General features: G+C 34.2%; 2 protein-coding genes across 3 annotated transcripts; one reads left to right on the forward strand and one right to left on the reverse strand.

The window, feature by feature from the left end:
• The first annotated feature begins 5990 nt into the window (after window positions 1-5990).
• Window positions 5991-12018, forward strand: LOC128557553 (toll-like receptor 6). Of its 2 annotated transcripts, none has more exons than XM_053544935.1 (2): window positions 5991-6214; window positions 9163-12018. In XM_053544935.1, the coding sequence occupies exon 2, from the start codon at window positions 9179-9181 to the stop codon at window positions 11447-11449; it is 2271 nt and encodes a 756-aa protein (XP_053400910.1). In that variant the 5' UTR covers window positions 5991-6214; window positions 9163-9178; the 3' UTR covers window positions 11450-12018. The 2 variants fall into 2 exon arrangements, with proteins under 2 accessions (XP_053400910.1, XP_053400903.1); XM_053544928.1 differs by lacking the exon at window positions 5991-6214 and adding an exon at window positions 6748-7340.
• A 653-nt stretch (window positions 12019-12671) lies between these two features.
• On the reverse strand, window positions 12672-22870 carry LOC128557556 (N-acetylated-alpha-linked acidic dipeptidase 2-like). Its single transcript, XM_053544943.1, has 7 exons — window positions 22683-22870; window positions 22056-22143; window positions 20056-20145; window positions 16135-16300; window positions 15500-15581; window positions 14824-14916; window positions 12672-13412 (listed from the first exon to the last, which is right to left on the reverse strand). The coding sequence occupies exons 3-7, from the start codon at window positions 20086-20088 to the stop codon at window positions 13205-13207; spliced, it is 582 nt and encodes a 193-aa protein (XP_053400918.1). The 5' UTR covers window positions 20089-20145; window positions 22056-22143; window positions 22683-22870; the 3' UTR covers window positions 12672-13204.
• Window positions 22871-23545: the final 675 nt, after the last annotated feature.

Genomic DNA, 23545 nt, shown 5'->3' on the forward strand with positions numbered 1-23545 from the left:
GGGTTTTCAATTAACATTTCTTACAGAAACCGAGTTTTAAATTTAGAAGTTTTCTAAAGACGCTTGTGGAAGTTTTATAGACTTGCACTACGTAAAATTAATGTATTTACATCTACGGAGGACATTAGATTACTACTTGCGTAGATGTTGCTCGGTTTAAGACAGGAAACAAATTGCGAATTTGTGGTATGATAAATCGGCCGCCCACAAAGGCAAAGTCTAAATACAGACCTCGACTGACGCTTTGGAGGATAGTCATATACTTTGGGGTAAACATTTTTCATATCACTTTCTCAGGAATGCAATATTCAGTATATAAAATATAGGAGTATCGTTTGTAGAACATCTTTTAGTAGACAACAAAATATCAATTTATACTTTTAAATGGGCCCTGAACACGTGGATAGCAATATAAATACTTCAATCAAAACTTCTCAAATATTCGCAATTGCTAAAAGTACAAGTTGCTTGCAAATTTCTCATTCAAATTTCAAATTGGGTCGAAAGTCTGTTTTGCATACGCATACATTTCAAAATATGCGTGCACGCTTAAAAAGACAATAACTGCATATTACATAAACATAACATTAACAAGTTTATATTATTGTATTAGCACGTTACACCAAGATGCCACACAGCCAGAAAATGTTCTAGAGGCATCTCATTGCAGGGCTAAAGTCTCTTAAATGCAGCAAAATGATATTGCAAAAAAAAAAACGCCACGTGTGTTGCAAGTGTGACAGGATGTGCTGTCATTACGAATTGTCGTCTGCAAAAGTATAACTGATTTGGCGTTATTTCCTTGTGTTTTAAACGAAAAATGACGTTGTTAATGCTTCCAAAAGATCAATCTTTTAATTTACTTTATTAACTATCCCAACAACAGTCTTCTAGTGCCATTTGGCGCTGTCAAAAGCCCCCGCCCCAGTTTTTAGATTCAGTATTGTATATTTTCTAGTCCTTTAGGGTCATTGGGTTCATTTAATTTACCTATCATGAAGTTCTATCATGAGAGAACGTCACTAAAATCAGTGTTAAAGGCGTGATTGGTGTTGTATATTTCATTACCTATTATGAGCAGGCTTAATCAAACTGAATCTATTATTTTGCTTGGTCGTGTTAATGCTACCAAAAGATTGTTCTTTAAATCTTATTAACTATCGCAACAACATTCTTTAAGTGTCGTGTAGCGGCTGTGAAAAGTCTTCCCATAATTGGACTGTGTTGTTCGATCATGGCGTCCAGTCAAGTTTTACTAAAATAGAATTCTGCTTATGCCGGTGCTAGGAAACGTGAAGGGTGTTGCATAATTCATTACCTCTCATGAACCGAGTCTGCTCTTGTGTAGCTTGGTTGCGTTCTATTCTTCCAAAATTGTTCAAAATCTAACACTAAAAATCAATCATGTGTGAAAAAACCCCGTATCATGAGAGGAAATAATGTTTTTCGTTCTGTGGTCAATTTTATGCAACACGTGAGGTAAATAATAATAATAAAACAAGTTTCTTCTTACAACTGCTGAACCAGAAAATCAGCGGCATTTTTTTTAAATCAATGAAACCAAAAGATGATTCTACAACACACTTAAAACTTCTTCATTCAAAGGAGTTCATTTAAAAATCCAATGTTAAACATTCCCAATTATATTGATACTATTAGGTGTCAATTACAAAAAAAAAAAAGAATTTCAAAGAAAAATAGACATCCTGGCAACTAAACTATTGGTAAACAATTTTTCACAAGTTGCAGTGCAATTGTTTTAAAGGATCTTTCATTTTCCCCAGTGCCGCCAAATACCATAACATAAATAAATGTGATGGGGCAAAATTAAGTCACTGCCTTCTTAATTTCTGTGCATTTTTTTCTGTTGGAAAAATAAGTTATAATTAATTAAATACATGAACAAATTAAATCAGATTCTTACATGTAGAAAATAATTTTATCATCTGTTCACGTTTTTATTATCAAAATATTAGAGTGAAATATAAATCTGGTATTTTCACATTTGAAAAATATCAAAAAATATCAAAAAAAATTTTTCACTGGTATAAAAAGAAACTAAAATATGGGTAATTTAATCAATGTGTGGGTAATTTAAATTTCAAAACATTAAATAAAAAGAAAATGTGTTCGTTTTTACATGCAGATCAAAAATATCTTTCACTTATGAACATCATATCTCTCAGTTTTACTCTGAAAGATAATTCCATCTTACACTGAAATAAAAAATATCCTCTACTGTATCTATTGTTTCAGAATGGTAGACTACAAGATATATCACTATTTAAGATGCAGATGTAAATATCTGGCTCAAAGGGAAAACCGTAAAGCGGTAATGAGGCAGCCTGAAATTGCTAAGCAATTACCTGAAAAGCCAGCTATTTTCATCTGCCCCTTGTACTTTCTTTTTCTTGATACTGTATTCTACATTTAAAATAGAAGAAAAATAAAAGCTTTCTTCTAGTCACTATTTTATTTAGTAACAAATGAAGTTCGGTATTTTATTCTTAAAAGTCATCCTGAGTTTAGTTTTTTCCATTTTCCGGCAAAAAAAGCAGGTCTAACACGAAAGGGAAAAGGCATTCAAGTTATTTTTTATAGGGAGAAATAGTTTTTGCTTTCTTTTGTTTTACATACATGTAATATCTTTTTTAAATTCGATTATGCTCACTGTATAGGCCAACTGAATTTTGAATTTTTTATAGCCGCATTCAATGATATAAACCTTAGCTTCTGGGGGGACTTACTTCTTTTATTGTTCTTCATCTCCCACACTTGTATACCTCACCTAATTGAATATACAGCTTGTATGACACCTATCCTGTCCAGTAGGGGTTTTCAATTAACATTTCTTACAGAAACCGAGTTTTAAATTTAGAAGTTTTCTAAAGACGCTTGGGGGGAAGTTTTATAGACTTGCACTACGTAAAATTATTGTATTTACATCTACGGAGGACATTAGATTACTATTTGCGTAGATGTTGCTCGGTTTTAAGACAGGCAACAAATTGCGAATTTTGTGGTTTGATAAATCGGCCCCCCACAAAGGCAAAGTCCTAAATACAGACCTCGACTGACGCTTTGGGGGAAATTTAGTCATTTACTTTGGGGTAAACATTTTTCATATCACTTTCTCAGGAATGCAACATTCATATATAAAATATAGGAGTATCGTTTGTAGAACATCTTTAGTAACAACAAAATATCAATTTTACTTTTAAATGGGCCCTGAACACGTGGATAGCAATATAAATACTTCAATCAAAACTTCTCAAATATTCGCAATTGCTAAAAGTACAAGTTGCTTGCAAATTTCTCATTCAAATTTCAAATTGGGTCGAAAGTCTGTTTTGCATACGCATACATTTCAAAATATGCCGTGCACGCTTAAAAAGACAAAAACTGCATATTACATAAACATAACATTAACAATTTATATTATTGTATTAGCACGCCTTACCCCCAAAATGCCACACAGCCGAAAATGTTCTAGAGGCATTTTAAATTGCAGGGCTAAAGTCTTTTAAAATGCAGCAAAATGATATTGCAAAAAAAAAAACGCCACGTGTGTTGCAAGTGGTGACAGGATGTGCTGTCATTACAAATTGTCGTCTGCAAAGTATAACTGATTTGGCGTTTATTTCCTTGTGTTTTAACGAAAATAAAACCGTTGTTAATGCTTCCAAAAGATCAATCTTTTAATTTACTTTATTAACTATCCAACAACAGTCTTCTAGTGCTTTTGGCGCTGTCAAAAGCCCCCGCCCCAGTTTTTTAGATTCAGTATTGTATATTTTCTAGTCTTTGGGGTCATTGGGTTCATTTAATTTACTATCATGAATTTCTATCATGAGAGAACGTCACTAAATCATGTTAAAGGCGTGATTGGTTTGTATTTTTTCATTACCTATTATGAGCAGGCTTAATCAAACTGAATCTATTATTTTGGCTTGGTCGTGTTAATGCTACCAAAAGATTGTTCTTTAAATCTTTTTAACTATCGCAAAACATTTCTTTAAGTGTCGTGTAGGGCTGTGAAAAGTCTTCCCAAAATTTTGGACGTGTTGTTCGATCATGGCGTCCAGTCAAGTTTTACTAAAATGGGAATTCGCTTATGCCGGTGCTAGGAAACGTGAAGGTGTTGCATAATTCATTACCTCTCATGAACCGAGTCTGCTCTTGTGTTAGCTTGGTTGGGGTTCTATTCTTCCAAAATTGTTCAAAATCTAACACTAAAAAATCAATCATGTGTGAAAAAACCCGAAATCATGAAAAGGAATTAATGTTTTTCGTTCTGTGGTCATTTTAGCAACACGTAAAGTAATATATAATGAAAACAAGTTTCTTCTTACAACTGCTGAACCAGAAAATCAGGGGCATTTTTTTTAAATCCAAGGGAAATCAAAAGATGATTCTACAACACACTTAAAACTTCTTCATTCAAAGGAGTTCATTTCATATACGTTCAATCTGTTGATAGGGAAACGCTAGAGTAAAATAACTTAAAGTTCTTGTAATTCTAGTTCAATGGAGATAATAAAACAGGTTTAACCAGAGGTTTTTGATTAACAATAAAACTTCAAAGTTAATTTACATGAATATAAATTGCATCTACCTTAAAAATATTCAATAGGCATCAACAATTATCAAAACATATATTGACTATGGGATTCTGCTGAAGGGATCTGCGTAGTCAAAACTATCTCCCAAGGTCTGAAAGGAGAGCTAAATAGGTTTTAAAATTAACTGGCAAACCATTCAATGAGTGATTTATTACATGACATCATAAATAAGTTTTCATCTTTAACATGAGCTGAGCCGTGCCATGGGAAAACCAACATAGTGGCTCAGCGACCAGCATGGATCCAGACCAGCCTTCGCATCCGCGCAGTCTGGTCAGGACCCTTGCTGTTCGCTTTTAAAGCCTATTGCAATTAGAGAAACTGTTAGCGAACACCATGGATCCTGATCAGACTGCGCGGGTGCGCAGGCAGGTCTGGATCCATGCAGATCGCAAAGCCACTAGGTCGCTTTTCCCATGGCACGGCTGAGCTATTGACCTGTCAATAGCATAGACTATGGACCGGCGTTTTTATAAGGAGTGATGTTAATTAAGTATAAACCGCATTTGTTTTCAGAGTACAATAATTCAGTACCCCGGAAATAGAAATAAAGTGTTTTGATATGTGTATACTCAAGTTCAGTCGCTGTTTCGACTGTATTTTTCTTCCGTACTTATGTGACAGACTAATAGAACATTAAATATATGGAAGCCCTGGAGGGACACTTAACTTCCGTACTTCCAACTTTTGATTTCTTACCTACTTATTGAATTTTTACTTCCTATTTCTAATTTCCAAACTTCTTACTTCCGAACTTCTGATTCCTAACTGTCTTCGTTTAGCTTTTAACTTCCATACTTCTAACTTCTTATTTTAGAAGTAGGAAGAGGGAAAGTCGGAAGTCAGGAGTTTGGAAGTCGATAGTCAAAAGTTGAAAGTCTGATATAAGAAAGTTGAAAGTTGGAAGTCAGAAACCAGGAAGTTACTACTTAGAAGTTTTAAGTCGGATGTTTAAATGTGGAAATTGGACGTCAGGGGCTAGGAAGTTACAGGTCAGAGGTGGGAAGCTAGAAAGGAATGTGAAAGTTAACCGGAAATCAGTAGAAGTCAGAAGTCAATAAGTTAGAAGTAAGAAGTGTGGAAACTCTTTTAAAGAAATTAGAAAAGTTAGAAGTGAAGAAATTGCAAGTCAGTAGTCGGAAGCGAGGTAGTTAGAACTTAGAAGTGAGGAAGTTCGAAGTAAGTAGTTGGAACGGGGGTGAGGTGGGGGAGGTGGGGGGATGTCAGAAGTCAGAAGTCAGGACATCAGAAGTGCGAAAGTTAGAAGTTGGAAGTAAGAAGTCCAGAACTTGCAAATAAGAAATGTAGAAGTCAGACGTTTTAATTATGAAGTACGGACGTCAAATGTCCCTCCAGGGCTTCCATACTTTCAGACTTTTATAAGTGCCTTTGTCCTGAGCGTTAATGGCACGTTAATGATACGACGCTTTAGTATTATTGTAATACACAACATATATTGAAATCTTGTTACCATTATATATAATGAAAATAAGGATTCTCTTTCATCTAATTACAATATTGTGAATGGCTTTAACTAGAGTTGATTGAACAACAATAGGAATTCTTACAGGATTTGGACAGAGAAAACGACAGTAAGTTAACACTTTTTATTGCTAAACTAGAATATACAAGAGTCTTTTTAAGAGGTAGAAAAAACAGCAAACGTCTAATTAACCCTTATCTTGCTGGACACGAATATTTATGCCTTTGATACAAGTGCAGATCATAATCATCCGTGCAGTCTGGTCGTAACCTGCACTGTCCATTTTTCAATCAGTATTCTTTTTTTGGTTTGCACCCCATTCAACAGTTAATGGTACTGTCCAAATTGAAAGATGGACAAATTCATTGTCGAACTTTAGCAGGAAAAGTGTTAATTGACCTCGATCTCGAACTCGCTATCCCAAAAGATAACTTCCCGTTCATTATCACAAAGAAAAATAAGGATATACTTAGGCCTTTTTTTCTGTCTAAAACGTCAAAATAAGATTTAATTGTTCAACAGAAAAACTCGTCCAAATGTTTCTCTGTAATTAGATCTGAGTACGCAGATGCCTTTCAGCTTAAAATCACGAATAACTAAGGCATCACCAAATCAAAAAGTTGTTCGTTGGATCTTCCGCTCGTTCCCCTTTTCGGAAACAAACAAAATATACTTTGCTGCTTATTTTTGATTGCGCTCGCCCACTCCATTGAAAAACATCCTTAAAATATCCTTTCAATTTTCGGAAGTTTTTTTTTTCAAATAGATTTGTCATTTTGTATAATTACGTTAATGTAACAGGAAACATACAAAACTTTGATAAAATTTCGTGTGACAAGTCGTGCATAAACTGAATTAATAATATCGCAAATTGTTAACAATTTAAGAAAACTTCCATATACTGCATAAAATCTTTATTTTTTGGCGCCAATTTCAAAAGCCTAAAACTATCTTTATTGTATTATTTAGCGTTAGTTTGTATCTCTTAGGAAGCCTCAATTTTGTATCTTTAAATGTTGGTTGTATCATTTAGCGTCAGTTTTGAATAATTACACTTCAGATGTATCTTTTAGCAAAATTGTATCATTTAGCGTTCACACACCCTCTTTCTTTGTTTACATTTCCCGTGTAGTTCCGGCCTTTGAAGTGTCAGTGGCTTGTTTTTCAACTCACCTCCAACAAAGAGAGGGAGCCAGTGTTTGAAGACCGATGCTTATGAAGTTCGTCATTATTCCGTAACGACTTTGAGTTAAACTCTTCATCAGTAAGAGGAGTCTCTGTGGCCGCGTGGTTAAGGTCGCTGACTTCAAATCACTTCCTTTTTCGCTCGTGGCATTGATCTTTTCATGCGAGAAAGCCGCCCGGCCGGTCGGTGATTCTACTCAGGTACATTTTGTACCCACTCGTGATAAAATAATGCGTGAAAGGGCATTTTCTCCCACCATAAAAAATTGTGAAGTCTCCATATGACTTATACTTGTGTCGATGTGACGTTAAATTCATCATTCATCATTGAGATGATAACTGGACTTATTTACGTTTTTTTATACTGGTACGTGCGCACGTCTTAGTATGTGCGATGATGTTTTTTGTACTAGTACGTGCGCACGTATTAGTTATTACGTGCGCACGTATTAATATAAAAACATCTATGTCACCTCTGTGCCACCGTACTACTTATTGAATAGAACTAATATTATTTAAAATGATATTCGTGAATGAAGTTTTATCACAGAGCGGTGAACGGCATGCACATGCAATATTTTCAAGATGCAAGTTCTCTTGTTCAAGAGTGAAAATCATTTTAATCTTACAAACAAATAGCTGTTAGCAAATTCTACCCGGCCATTTTATAATTTCCAACGAATAAAAAGGTCTACTTAATATTTTTTACCCAAATAACAAAATGTATGTTTACTGTGAAAATAACCAGTTAAATTTAAATATGTAACAACTGAGGGTATAGTTACTATCATCGAAATCTGAACTGATTATTCAGCCTCTATGGTTGCCAATTTATGATATAATCAAACCTTTTGGCGTTATTTGATAACATTGTCGGGTGAAAAAGATATGAGTAAATTAATCATTTGAGCCGCGCCATGAGAAAACCAACGTAGCGCGTTAGAGAAACCGTTAGCGAACAGCATGGATCCGGACCAGACTGCGCGGATGCGCAGACTGGTCTGGATCCATGCTGGACGCAAACGCATTATGTTGGTTTTCTTATGGCGCGGTTCATTTCCATTCATTCGTAAGACTCCTGTAATATTAGACCTGACGATATAATGTGTTTCAGATGCCAATCCTCTGCCATATTCGTCTTTTATACGTGGTACGTTTAAGATATGAAAATAAGCTACTGCAATAATCAAATTTTTTATACATTTTCTTTCAATCGCTGTTTACATTTATTCTTAATTCGCAAATAGTATTTGTTCATTTTATCGCTATAAATTTTGGATTTGTTTTGCTGAAAAGAGCAAAAAGATAATTAGAATTCAAGTGATTTACATTTCTTTTTTTATTTTCTTTTTACCCTTACTTTAAATCCTTATGAAGCGTTTTTAAGAAATCAAAAGCTGGATCAACTAAATGAAGATCACTGAGTTGGCAGTCACACGGTGTGAATGCTACCCTGTTTCAGTTTCTTTATGTCTATGTCTGACATTGGATGAACTTTAACCCTGCTAAATCTAAAATGGTTTGGTTATCATTAAATTTGGGCAATACCACCTATTCATCAAAGTGGTGTTCACTGAAAATTTGCGGACAGAATAGCGAACATTACATTGCATTGACCTGGATGGACGTGCAGGTTGGTCTTAGTCTGCACTGGTCGCAAAGGCAGAATCACTTGTCACCAGCTGGCTAAAGGTTAAAACAAGCTTTTGTGATTAAAAAAAAGCATTTTTACTTTAATAGGTAGGTATATTATTGCAATTTATTCCCTAAGCAGGTATGCATACCGACAGAAATTTATTCTTTTTACCTATTTTAATGTGTAGCATAATTTCATTGTAAATTGGAATGTGGAGTTTATTTTGTTTATTTCAGAAATAAAGAAAATAACATGCAGCAACAGATGAAAATGAGATCTATTACATATACAATGATCACTGCGTTTGCTGTAATATTTGTCTTCTGTTTAAATTTGACAAATCAGACATGTATACCTTCAGATAAAGACACAGTTACTGTAGTCTGCGACAACATTGTTCCAGTTATTTTACCTTCTAATATAACACAAGTGTATATACATATATATTCACTTGATATACACTTCAGTGGCAGATCTTTTTCTCACAAAAGCTGGCAAACTGTAGCTGCTTTAGATATAAACGCACGCTATAAAAATGAGTATGGGGGAATCACGGTAACCTTTGGAAGTATGTGCTTTAGTAAGTTATATGCCTTAAAAGAACTACGAATACAAGGCGTGGAGATTAATGGGTTTCACTTGTACTCGTTCCACAAACTTGAACACCTCCAAAAACTTCGGTTTTTTGAGTGCAGCTATCTGAATATAAACAGCGTAATTGCAGCTCTTTCTCATGCCAATATTACAGTAGATATTTTGGTGTTAGAAGACGTATCCAGTGCTAATACAGACAAACTAAGTATAAATGAAAATTTCTATGACCTTCTTCAAAAAATGAAAGTTACCAGTTTGTCTCTACGGAAAACAATCTTCAAAATCAACCAATTCCAACCCCGACAGATGAAAACGTCAGGACTTACGACCCTTGATGTATCCCAGACAACATATATGTTTCCCAACCATGTTGATTTACTTACACTTCATAACATATTTACTTCCTTTTTTCAAGGTCTCAAAACATTGAATATATCTGCTATTCCGGTGCAATTTTTCCTGCCAGACAAAGATTTTCTGAATAATAGGATCATAAGAAAATGTGATGAGTTACGTCAAGGGTTCATACAATTTTTTCTTCTAAGACTTAAGAACCTGTATTCAAATACACTGTTTCGAAGCCCAGTCATAATGAATAATACCATACTGAATATCTCAGATTGTCATTTCAATCTAAAAAAGTGGCAATTTAAAGAGAACAATGTTCAGTACTTTAATATATCAATTATTCTCCCACAGAATAATGCACTTACAGAGGTGGATTTATCTAATAATGAAATGGAGTATATATCCCCTTTAGCTCTACAAAATGCGCATGCGCTTGAAATCTTAAAACTGACATCAAACAAACTATTTCAGATGGAAAGCTTACCTGATTTTAAGGATTTACTTTTGAGTAACACCGCTTTAAAGCACGTTTGCCTTGCCGAAAACAAAATCTCAAATATGCCACGTGATATTTTTAGAAACAATGCTGCGCTAGAGATAATTGATCTAGCAGATAATCATTTAAAGTCAGTAACGTTTACTTTGACACATTTAGAAAGGCTAAAGTCTCTGAATATTGCCAGAAATCGTATAAAATTCATAGAAGATAAACCCTTAACAGACATTCAGTTGTTATTTAAAACACGTGCTTCCGCCGGAAGTAACCAAACAACTATCATTGAAATGTCTGGAAACCCTTTCGAATGTAGTTGTGATAGTGTTCGGTTTATGGAATGGGTAATTTTCTTGAAACAATACACTAAAAGAACATATCGCTGTTCTATGGAAAGCGAAGAAGCAGAAATCAATAAGGATTCTCTGCGGAATTCAAAAATTTGGTTATGTTATCGAGATGTTATTATACCAGGTGCATCGACTGGAGGTCTTATACTTCTTGCAGGAATTATCATTTTGATTATATGTATATGTAGGAGAAAGAGAAAACAAAAACAGAAATTCGAGCGAAAACGCTTTCTGAAGGACTTTAAAAAGGGTATATTGAAAGAACAATATTTGTGTCAGATATCGTATTCAAGTGAAGACGACGCATGTTTTCTGAATACTATTTACCCTAAATTGAATACAACTTTCGAAGAGATACTACGTTGTAAAAGGGAAGTAATTTGTTATGGAGATAACAACTTCTGTCTGGGGCGTTCGATTATTGACGAAATTTTACGATGTATTTCCGAGTCCTGCGTCATTATATTTGTGATTTCTAAATCTTTCTGTGCAAGTCATTGGTGTGAAATGGAATTAAAAGAAGCTCATGAAATGGGAAAACCAATTATTCTGCTCTTCAAAGAGGAGGTTAATCCAGACCTTATGTCGAGATTGTTACGCACTCTTTTCAATAGACTAACAAGAGCAAAGCTTGTAGAAAAGGACGGACTATATGAACTTATTCCAGACTGGCAAAGTCTTGGGAAATCTGTCATAGAATTAGCTGCCAAAAACTATGAAGTAGAACAATCAATTTAACAACGGTGTCGGCTATCAACTTGCAGCATCTATATTTATACTCCATTACTGACAATATTCTATGGTTACTGAATGATGAGCATCTTGCAGAAAGTTGGATCACCGATAAGATTTACCTTGTTTTTATAAAATATACACATTACAGTATTACAAGATATGTAAAACGTAGCTGATAAATTATATAATAAGAAAAAGGTTCTAAGTCTTCCAATATGTCTTAACACAGACACATGACAAATGATGAAAAGGTAAATATTACTGACTTGTAGGCGGAGACAAAAACACTTATGGACCTTCAGCAGTGGCGTTATGACGTTATAACTATGCCACCAGTTAAGTTTGATTCCCGGGTTTAGCAAATTCAGTAGAAAATGAAAATGCGAAAGTATAGTGTCTAATAGAATTAATTTGTTCATAATACATTATTTTGATTACTGTCTTTTACTTCACTGTCTATGATAAGATGAATTTTCACATTACAAAATATGTATTATTTCGTTGGACCATAATTATGTTAGACTGGCTATAGTCAAATATGTTATCATCTTTAAATAAAGCTATTATTATTATTTGTTGTTATTCTCATTGTTATCATAGAAAGGTATTTCTTGCATACCAGACGGGAATTTCCGGTATTTTAACCGGTGCTGGAAAGCTTAGTCTTACACCCCGGGGTGTAATATATACATGTAGTTGAATAAAATCCAATACCTTGATATTTCCTCTTTATTATTATAATATAGCATATCTCTTGATTAAAAAAAACGTAAGTTTAGTTTAAATACATAATGCCACGCTGCAAGCGATAAAACAAAACTGGAACTAAACATTGTTATTTGTCTGAAACGTCATGACGTTTTTCCTGTTTACTGACGATGATTTCCCGCGTTTTGTTTAAATGCGCTGCTGAAGAAAAATAGTTCTAAAATGAAAAGAAATTCATTCGCTTGATTTTATATTCAGTATTATTTTTTGAATTAGGTATGCAAGAAAAAGATTCTATCACTGCCTGTAAGAGCAGATGGGGATATCCGGCTCTCGGGTTACTTTTACGCGGTAACTCGGTAGAGCCTGGGTACCGCCTTAAACAGTTACCCTCGAGGCCGGGTATTCCCATGTGCACCTACAACCAGTGAAATAATCTTATAATATAAACAATGTAAGCAAACTTCATATCACAATACATATAGTTTTGTCTTAGATCGAAATGAAAGGATCGCTGTAAGACGTACACATAATATTTATTTGTTAGATGGAATAACTGTGTAATGGCATTACATTGTAAATGTGTTTAACATAAGCAGTGCGATACCTCAACCAACTGACCTTGTCTCAGAATGCAGTCTTACCATTGGTTAACTTCAAACTTGTGCTCACAATCAACCATTGCGATGCCGGACCTAGACTAGCTCCTAGACTATGATATATCTTTTTACATTTTTATGATTGAATGTATATCCTATGTCCAATATGATAATTTTAACATCATTCCTCTGTGAAAATCTCTAAAAAAGACTGGCTTTTGTCTCTATGAAATTGAATTCGACAAAAATGGGTAAAATTTAGAAATATATTTGATATCAGTCTAGTGGCTAGTCTATGCCGGACACCATTGCCCAGATGCCGCCAGATTGATTCTCAGGTAAAGCACATTCACAATGGAATATACATCTGTATTTAACACTTAAAGAAATTTCAAAAATTAAAAGTTTTCATCGGCAACATCACGTACATAAATCGGCTCTAGATATTATTTTAGTAGTTATACATAAAATCAGATACGTCTTTTAATGTTCCTGCAGCTGACTGTATTGTAAATAAAATCACTGAGAAATGTTTCTGGACTATTTTCCACTGTTTGTCATCATTTTTCCCAAGTGATATCTCAACTAGTGCGTCTGAAAGACCAGGAAAACTGCTACCTGAGTAATTGTCAATCGTGCTGTCCGCAAATAAAATATGTCTGTAAGAAAAAAATATCATTTGACCATAAACAGTTTCAAAAAAGCCGAAAAGGGTGCTGTTAATCTATACTTAACGTTTTAAACGATTTACCACCCCTAGTCTTTTCTTTTTACCTTTGTATTTTAACATTCAAGACTCATTCGAAATTTTCTCAGAAGGTCTGATTTGTTTGAATTGTCAGCACGTATTCCCTCAACTTCTGTTAAATTCTATATGTGAATGCTATCAGAAGTATAAACTGTATTAAGTGACGTTGCACGGAAGTGTTTTTAACTGTTTCACTGCGATGCACTGCGTTATATCTCCGTATGCCTACTGTCAACACATTATGTTATTTCTGTTTAAAAGCCACCTTTGCACAATTCTAAGACTGTGTAATTTTGAAACAATTAGTATCCTATTGAACTCTTTCTTTTCCTCAGGCAAACATAAAAGAAATAAGTTTTGATTCACTTTTAATTTATTATTCTGTTATTTTCGAATGCGAAATCCAAATATTATAGAAGTGCCCAAGACTAGTACATTTGTCACAAATAAGGGAAAATGATTCAAATGTTTGCAGTCTTAATGGGGTTTAGCCTCAACAAACATTTTATGAAAAGGATTCATTATTCTAGGCCATATACTTTTTGAGCTATGAGCATCACAAACAAAACATCCACTATTTTGGCTATTTCAAGGGCGGTAACTCTGTCATAAGCGCTAAGATTCTCAAGAAGAATGCCAAGTGTGCAAGGTCACATGATGATAAAGACTCAAGCAAGGTTTCATGAATTTACAACAAATACTTTTGAGCTAGTCAAATAACTAGGTGAAAATGTGTATTTTTGACTATTTCAGGTGCCATAACTTTAAAAATAGGGGGTGGAGCCAGCCAAAAAAAAAAATAATAAAAGGTGTGCAAGTTTATATCATGATGAAGACTCATGCTAGTTTTCATCCATTTATATCATATACTTTTTGAGCTAGGTGCATCACAAGGTGAAAATATGCATTTTTGAATATTTCAGGGGCCATAACTCTGAAAATAGGGGATGGAGGCAGACACAAAATAAGAGGTGTACAAGTTCATGATAAAGACTCATGCAAGATTTAATAAATTTATATTAAATACTTTTTGAGTTAGGCGCGCCACAAGGTGAAAATGTGCATTTTTGACTATTTCAGGGGCCATAACTCTGGAACTTCGGACGGACGGACGCACGTACGAACAAGACCAAATCTATATGCCCCCACCGCTTATAAGGGGGGGGGGGGGGGGGGGAAACAAAAAGTGCAATTTCATTACCCTTTCTTAGTTTTGTATAAATAGCAATTAAGTATTTAAGGTCCACATATTGCACCATTTCATATAATTGTGGGCTAGTGATACTGCACTGAATAAATAATTGGATATTAACACTTCATACCTCTTAAGTTTTCTTCCTGGTAACCCAGCGGGATCTAGAAATGCTCGGTCCAGCTGCATCAGTTGATCATTGATACGCCGTACCACAAAAGGGCTACAAAAATACAAATAGCCGCACTTTGAGAAAACCAACATAGTTTATTTGCGCCCAGCATCCGCGCAGTCTCGTTAGGATCCATGCTGTTCGCTTTCAAAGCCTATTGCAATTAGAGAACCCGTAAGCGAACAGCATGGATACTGACCAGAGTGCGCGGATGCGCAGGCTGGTCTGGAACCATCCTGGTCGCAAATGCACAATGTTGGTTTTCTCATGGTGCAGCTCATTAATGTTACGTGATGTTACAATTGATTAACTATATTACTTTAACTTCTGTTTTGTCATTATGCCTTGCGATACTCAGATGAGCTCGAACGAAAGCATTTCAATACATCATGCATTTGGTTGACCAAAGGTTGATTACCAAAAAAACATACATTCTTGTTACATATAAAATGTATTTGCATCATAAGATAATATTTTTTTATATTCAACTGCGAATCTGTCTCTCTTATGTCATATATGGATGTCAAACATACATTCTGCATCTGTTTTCAACTGTTAAAATGTATTATCATCATTTATTTTTCACTTTATTGCACAAAGCCCTGATACAGCATAGTCTATATGTAAAACTCACTCTTGTAAGTTGGCTGTTTTTATACGCTTTTCAAACTCCTCTGCTTCCTTTGTAAAATTTTCAATTGCATTCTGCAGAAGTGCTGAAGACAAAGTGTATACATGCTTTAAAATATTTAAAGCTTGAAGTATGCACTTAACTTAATATATTGTATGTTCTTGCAGCGAATTTTAAGTCAATATTGGCAAATCATGATGAAATTTACTTTTGAACAACAGCATCAAGGAACACGCTATAAAATTAAACCTAACAAATATTTTGGCAATTCTAAATAATTGATGTACATTGGTTTATAATCCTATCACGTTGTTAAGAAATATGAATACTAAAATACAAACAAAAAAGTACAGATTCGGTGTCCTTCAAAATTGCTTTTTCTACTGAACCCCTACGCATCAAATCTCAGATGCATAAAATACTATTTTATAATAAAAGCCGAATAAACGAAAGTTATACAAACTAAAAAACTTTTGTCATCAAGGATTTGCATGGATTTAGAAATTTGGATTAGAAATTAAGATATGGAAAAAAGTACAAAATATTAACCATTAAACAGAGCAATCGAAAAGTTTATCATTTCTGATTTTTTGTTCAACATGTCTTAACATTGTCTTGTAAAACAAAACATGACATACAAGTGTCTAAGCCATGGCCTCTCATTTCTTTGTCAAATCTTGTAATAAACGTTTCACCAAGGTCCTTCAATACGCTGGAGTAATCTGATACATTGAAAGGTAAAAGAAGACTATCTGCCAAGTCACGTGTCACTTCTGTCCAAATCTGACCCATCGTTTTATGGTACTGTAAAATACATAACAAATGACTTAATACTTGTTTAATATGTAATTATTTGAAGCCGTCAGCTCTTCCTTGAATAAATCGTCGGTCCATAGTTTGTGCATGGTCTACTGGTCATGCTTCACTGGTGTGCTACTGATCGGTCTATAGTTCAACACTAAACTTTGTTGGTTGGGCTAAAATCCAAACGTTCGATACTAAATTTTGTTTGGCTAATTTAAAAGTCTAAATTTGGATAGAACAAATGCGAAAATTTATATCTGATGCATATAATGAAACAAGTATTGAATGGCTTGTGGGTCAACAGTAAAACCTACCTTCGCACCTCGGGCAACAGTTTGACTATTGACTGACAAACGATTCAACAGGTGTATACTGTAATTTACAACATGCGTAACATGTTGTGACACTCAGGTAGATAAGAACAGCCCGCCCGCTTAGCTCAGTAGGTAGAGCGTTGGTCTACGGATCGCGGGGTCGTACGTTCTCCGTGACTATTTGATAAACGACATTGTGTCTGAAATAATTAGTCTTCCACCTCTGATTCATGTAGGGAAGTTGACAGTTACTTGCGGAGAACAGGTTTGTATTGGTTCAGAATCCAGGAACACTGGTAAGGTTAACTGCCCGCGATTAAATTACTGAAATACTGTTGAAAAACGGCGTTGCCGAAACAAACAAACAAACAAACAAACAAGAACATACATAAGGCCATGTTTATGATCATGTTATTTTAAGAATCATAATTCATTGAAGTTTGACCAATTATTTAATACAGAAAACAGATAAGAGCTTACGAAGTTGAGCAAATATGTTGACATTATCTTGAAAAGCATTAAAACCCAATATTAACTGCATTTTTCATCATTAAACAAAACGTAGTCCAATATTAAGATTAAAATAAAATGTAACCACATGCTTTGTGGCTTGACTTGGTATGGAAATTTAAAGGAAAAATGACAGGATATATAAATCGTATTTTTTTATATTGAGTCTTGTAGGTCTTTCTAGATGATTACCCTGTATACCATGACTTGTATATAAATATAACTGAGCCGCACCAGGAGAAAACCAACATAGTGAATTTGCGACCAGCATGGATCCAGAGCAGCCTGCGTATCCGCGCAGTCTGACCAGGATCCACGCTGTTCCCAAACGGTTTCTCTAATTGCAATAGGCTTTGAAAGCGAACAGCATGGATCCTGACCAGACTGCGCGAATGCACAGGCTGGTCTGGACCCATGCTTGTCGCAAACGCACTGATGTTGGTTTTCTCATGGTGCGACTCATATGTAGGGAAAAGTACTTTTTCCTTTAAAGAAATCAGTTACTGACATTGTATAATGTAAATATGTATAAATTTATTCATACACTGCTTTAATGTGAATAAGACTGAAATTTTGTACTATTTTACCTATATGTGCGTGTTGATGTTTTGTTTTTATTTTTCTAAGATATCATTATCTTTCAAATATTTAATATAAATCTGCATGTTTTATCTCTATGGCATAATGCTTTATCCTAGTATTTATCCTTTTAGCTGGTTATGATTAATAAATACATCATAGATATTTTGTAATTTCTCATATTCATGAATAATTTGTTTGTACGGTTCTGTATGTATTCCATACATTTTTTTGCCAAAATAAACTTAACTAAAACGAAATATTTATTTTGTCTAAAAATATGTTTTGCCAATTACACATTTCATCTTTAAGGATACCATGAATGGTTTGTTACATGTTACACATTGTTTTAAAACCAAAACAGAGTCTACCTATGAATATTTGTTAGAACAGGACAACAGTTCTTTAGAAACTTGAAAGAAGTAACTGTAAATTTCCTATTTAGTTAATAGTTATTTTTCAAAAAGACTTGGTATTTTGTTGTTCTTTTTCCTATTAAAGATGTGATATCTATTGTTGAAAATTAGTCTGTAACAAAATATTGAAATTCTTTTCATAACTGCAAATTCTAAAAAAAAACAAAAAACACACACACCAAAAAACACCAAAAAAAAAAAACAACAACTAAGAATTCTTTTGACAATTCAAGCTGGATTTGCCCTTGTTATTTTGTTTTCGGTCAAGGGTAGGTCATATGTACTTGACATCTGAGATATATGCTTTTACTAACATGCTACTGCCAGTTTTGTTATAAATTGGTATGATAAAATACTTGACTTATCCATTTTTAACAGTTAAATCGCATGCTGACAGGAAAGCTTTTGTAAACGTCCATATGCAAAGGAAGTTCAATTATTTTCTTTTTAAAGACCCATCACAGCCTAGTGACTAACTTTTTCCTCCAACATGAACTTCATGCAACTCATTCTAATAATACTGATATAATACAGCTATTCTACAAGATGACAGATGGACAATTTAGGCCTCCCTGAATTGTGTTTTTTTTCACAACTTTATCTGCGAACTTTTTCAGTCAATCCTTCTTCAGTATAGTTTTAAAAACATAGACAGATAACTATCTTACAAAATTGAATGTAGAAACAAAGTGTGGTTTAAATTCAACTTAATACATCAAGTACTGTGCATACACCTAATAAAGTTTAATGGACTGTTCAGACAATAAACACATTGTCTTGGCCTAACTTATGTCACTGTCACTTTGTCACTAGATTATTGTATTTCTCAATTTTTTCATGTAAATCGTGTATAATTATCATCATGGAAATACAAAAGGATACAGTTATGTGGGGTGTCTTTAAAGATATTATTAAATTCCACAAAGTGACACAGCTGATGTAAATTCCGTTAATAAATCAAAATCTACATCATTTTGCGAAGAACAGTTAATTCACACTGAATCTGACCCCTTTTAACCACGGAACACCGTTTTACAGGTAGACCACGTGTGATGGACATTAAAGCATCTTTTTTTTTCTCAAAGCCACACGGTCAATGAGTACAACACAATAACTCAAATGTTTGACCTTGTAACATATTATGGAAATAATCTGACCAATCAAAACCCTAGTTACTGAGTGAGGTGATTAAAATTTCTAATTATAGACTAAGTTCAAAAGCACTATAAACAGACTCAAATACCGGAGCTTATGTTCTACATTTGATATGTTAATGTAATGATGTGTACTGAACTATTGTATTTAGATTTTTTGAATGAAAAACACGATTTATATGAATATAAATTTCTTAGTTGAAATTTCAACGTCGATTCCTTCTTTCACGTTTTTGAATAAGAGTTGTTCTTTACTGAGCATGTGTCTTTATTATTATTGGAATGTGATATCATGATAATGTTATATATAAATACTAAGATGTTATTAATAAAATCTTGGAAACGTGCATTTGTTCTGAATTTCTTATTCTATTTTATTCCTTCAAGTCTGTAAATGTTTTATGAAAAAAATAGTTTTTATTAAAAGAAAATATTTACTATTTTTAATTTAGTTGAAATTGTCAATAACAGAGCATTATAACGGAACATGTTTTATCAGATAATTAATACACATGTCATAAAATGATAGATTCACAATTTATTGTATACACTTCTGGAAAACGTTGTTTAAACACTACTTTATAAGCCATATACGAATGAAATTGTTAAAACTATGCTAAGGCAGGTCAAAGTAAAAGCCTCTGGGAAAATACACCTGAATTAGGAAAAAGAACATGGAAGAAATTGTTAAATGCTTTAGGCCACTTCGAAAAACTGTCATAGCGCATCGTGAATCTTAAACGTTCACAGGTGGTTAAAGGACTTCTCAGAAGCTGACATACCTTGAAACCTCTGTCTGCGATTTTATCCACCATATAGAAAGTATCATAAACGGAGTGATATAATGGGTAAGACAATACTGCAAGATCAGGCTGAAAAAATACCAAACATCAACATTTAGGTTTTGTTAACAGAAATATATATATACATAGGTTACATTACATGAGAAGTAAAAAAATCTGGTATGATAAAGTAATCAGTGTATCAGTGCTGTACACTGGGCACGTTAAAGAACCAGGCTGTCTGTTCGCAACGAGCTAGGCTAAGTTAGCCGGACAAGCCTGTATCTGACTTCTGATCTCTCTGTCGTGGGGGCTTTGTCTCACTCTGTCCCTCTGGTCAGATCGCTCTGTGTCTGTACTAGTAGAGGATGAATTATGCGCCCTGTGTGGCTGCATTTGAAATATGTAAAGCGCCTTTGAACGTGAAATTGATCATGAAAAGGGCGCTATATAAATCTGGTATAATAATATAATAATAATAACCCTCATTTTAAACGTTTTGTTTTTGTTCTTGCGTTTAACGTCACGCCGACTCAAATAAAGGTCATATGGCGACTTTCTAGCCTTTAATTCTGAATAAGGACCAGGCGTTATGTCATCACAGGCAGCCACCTTGGAAGAACCACCAACCTTCTGTAAGCCAGATGGATATGGCTTCCTCACATGAAAAATTACACGCCAATCCACATCCGTGACGAGCAAGTGATTTGAATTCAGCAGTCAGCAGAGTACTGTAGTTTTTATAAGATAATCTATTTCGTATTTGTATTATTTTTTGTTAACAAGGAGTAAGCTTTTGCATACACATTTGTCCAGAATATATACATTTACAAAACAGAGGTATGTGTGTTAATTATACCGTAGTCAGCATAAAAATCAAAGACAGAAGTCTAACAGGAAAAGCTAGAACGCAGTCAAGTCAAAAATTAAAGTTTTGTTTTTTGATATCTCAAACAAGAGTGCCAGACTGAATGAAATCGGCAAGAAAACACTAAATTTACTCTCGGAAACGATACTATCACCGGAGTTGATAAATAATCTGGCTTGATTCAATTAAGCCAGCAGTGTGGCAGCCATTTTGTTTTAATCAAAATTCATATCTGAAATATACTAGCAGGATATGGAATATATCCTGTCTCCACGGGACGTCTATTGACCAACAGAAATGCAAGAAACTTGTAGGAGGCAAGATAAAATGTAATATCAACGTAATAACGTAACGTCGCAATGATGTCAAATTGTTTGTTCTTTCACTGGAGAGTCAAGTGGTACTGCGATAAATTCTATTTCGACGTGGTTATGTAAATTTTTATGAAGTTTTGACGTTACGTCATACTCACAAGTATCTTGCGCAACGTCAGTTTTAAGAATCACATTTTTTTTGTGCGTTTACAAGTGCTTAATCTAGGTTGAGACTTCTTGCAAATCCACGAATCGCACTTCCAACGCTTTTGGTGATTTACAAGTCCTGGTGAGGTTAAAACCCATCTACACACACAAAAATAACTTTCAATCCTTAAATTTACATTTTGAAAGTAGCTTGCTACAAAAATAAGTTGTTTTTCTTTCATGAGTTTTGAAAATATGAATTAATGTCAGTACAATATCAAGACAGAAAAGCCCCAAAAGACCCGCCCACCTAAACTTGTACTTCTCATTCCGCTGAAAATACAGTTTATAATATCTTTAAATCAAATGATTAAGCGCACGGTCTTGTAGGTTCTATTTTGATCTATACCGTGTGAAAGATGGGTTTTATCTAAAACTTAATAATCTTTAGATATTTTGGTTGCCATTTTCGAACGACGTGGCTTTGCTTTTGTTTTTGATGAATGAAGCCAGTTCACACGTGCATTCTCACGGTAAGGACAGCCCTTGAAATTTTGCACCAGTGATATTAATACGAAAATAAACGTTTTGTCCTTTCTATTCAAAAGACGTAGAGAATATATATATATATATTATTCTGAACAGTTAAAACAAAAGTGTTTCTTTCTTACATCGTATGTATACCAGAGGTCAATAATAGGAATTCCAAGCTTGTCACGAAACGGTGCATAGTCACTGCCAGACCCCGGCAACAAAATCCTAGAAGATATAAAAATATAAAAGTTAAAAAATTATACCTGTAATAAAGTTGAACAACATGATAAAAATATTTGTTATCAATTGTCTGTTATTTTGTGATAATTATCAAAAATCGACATTTTCAACCCTTGTTTTAGTACATATTTGATGATTTTGTTTGTTTTGGATTTAACGCCGTTTTTAACAGTATTTCAGTTATGTAACGGCGGGCAGTTAACCTAACCAGTGTTCCTGGATTCTGTACCAGTACAAACATGTTCTCCGCAAGTAACTGCCAACTTCCTCACATGCATCAGTGGAGGACGAATGATTTCAGACACAATGATTGTCTTTTATCAAATCGTCACGGAAAACATAAGCCTCGCCCTGGGCTCGAACTCACGACCCCGAGATCCGTAGATCTACGCTCTCCCTATTGAGCTAAGCGGGCGGGCGGACATATATGACGAGGCATTGTGTCGTTAACAGTTAGATAAACCTACCGAAGTTTCATTATCAAATAACTGTAACATAGAAAATAACGCATATATATATCATACTTAGGTCGTCCAAATTTATTTGCAGGAAACGTGGCAAACCAGGTGTCGTAAACAGTTTTCCGTCCAGCAGCTATCTCTGTTTCATTTGGGTTTCGGACTATCTTAGTTGCTTTAATTACAGGCGCAAATAATAACGGCGTGCCTTCGGCATAAAATGAAAAGTTACCTAAACAATAGAAAAAAATGAGATAAATAATTTAGAATTGATTATGCGACAATTGTTTTGTGCTGTCATTCTCTTCTTGTGCTTTACATTATTATCATTTTGTACTGTTGACTCATTGTTTACTGTAAAGCCTGACCTAGTTATGAGATATCATGTATGTCGTCAGTTATTCATATTCTATAGTTTTCCAGACGGTTCCATCACAAATACCGATAAACAGGTTGTTTACATTATTTTAAAGTTTTTGTTATTCTGGATTTTCCAGAATTTTCATGGTATTCTTGGTGATATATGAAAGTGCTAGATGCTTTAAATAGAAAGTTGTCTGGGGACCGGGCAGAACCTAAAGTATTACCTTATTGAAAAACTTTCCTGTATTTCTTAATGACAAAATATTACCAGTTTGGACATTTAATATTTGAAGGATTTTCATTAATATTTTGGATTTAAAAAATATTCTTCAAGAGAGGATTTATATTCTTTGGATGTAATTTGGAATTATAGTGCGATCAATTCGTAACAGAAAATGCCAAAATACTTCAGAAAATGGGAAAAGCACTAAAATTGGCACAGCTATTTATTAAAGCATTAAAAACATTTTTTTCATGGGACCCATTTGATATCTGTAAAGATGGCCGATATGGCGGCCATTTTCCAAAATGGCCGCCAGAACTCAATATTTACCTTAGAAGATTCT

Source organism: Mercenaria mercenaria, chromosome 1 (assembly GCF_021730395.1).
Source record: "Mercenaria mercenaria strain notata chromosome 1, MADL_Memer_1, whole genome shotgun sequence".
NCBI classification, from domain to species: Eukaryota; Metazoa; Mollusca; class Bivalvia; order Venerida; family Veneridae; genus Mercenaria; species Mercenaria mercenaria.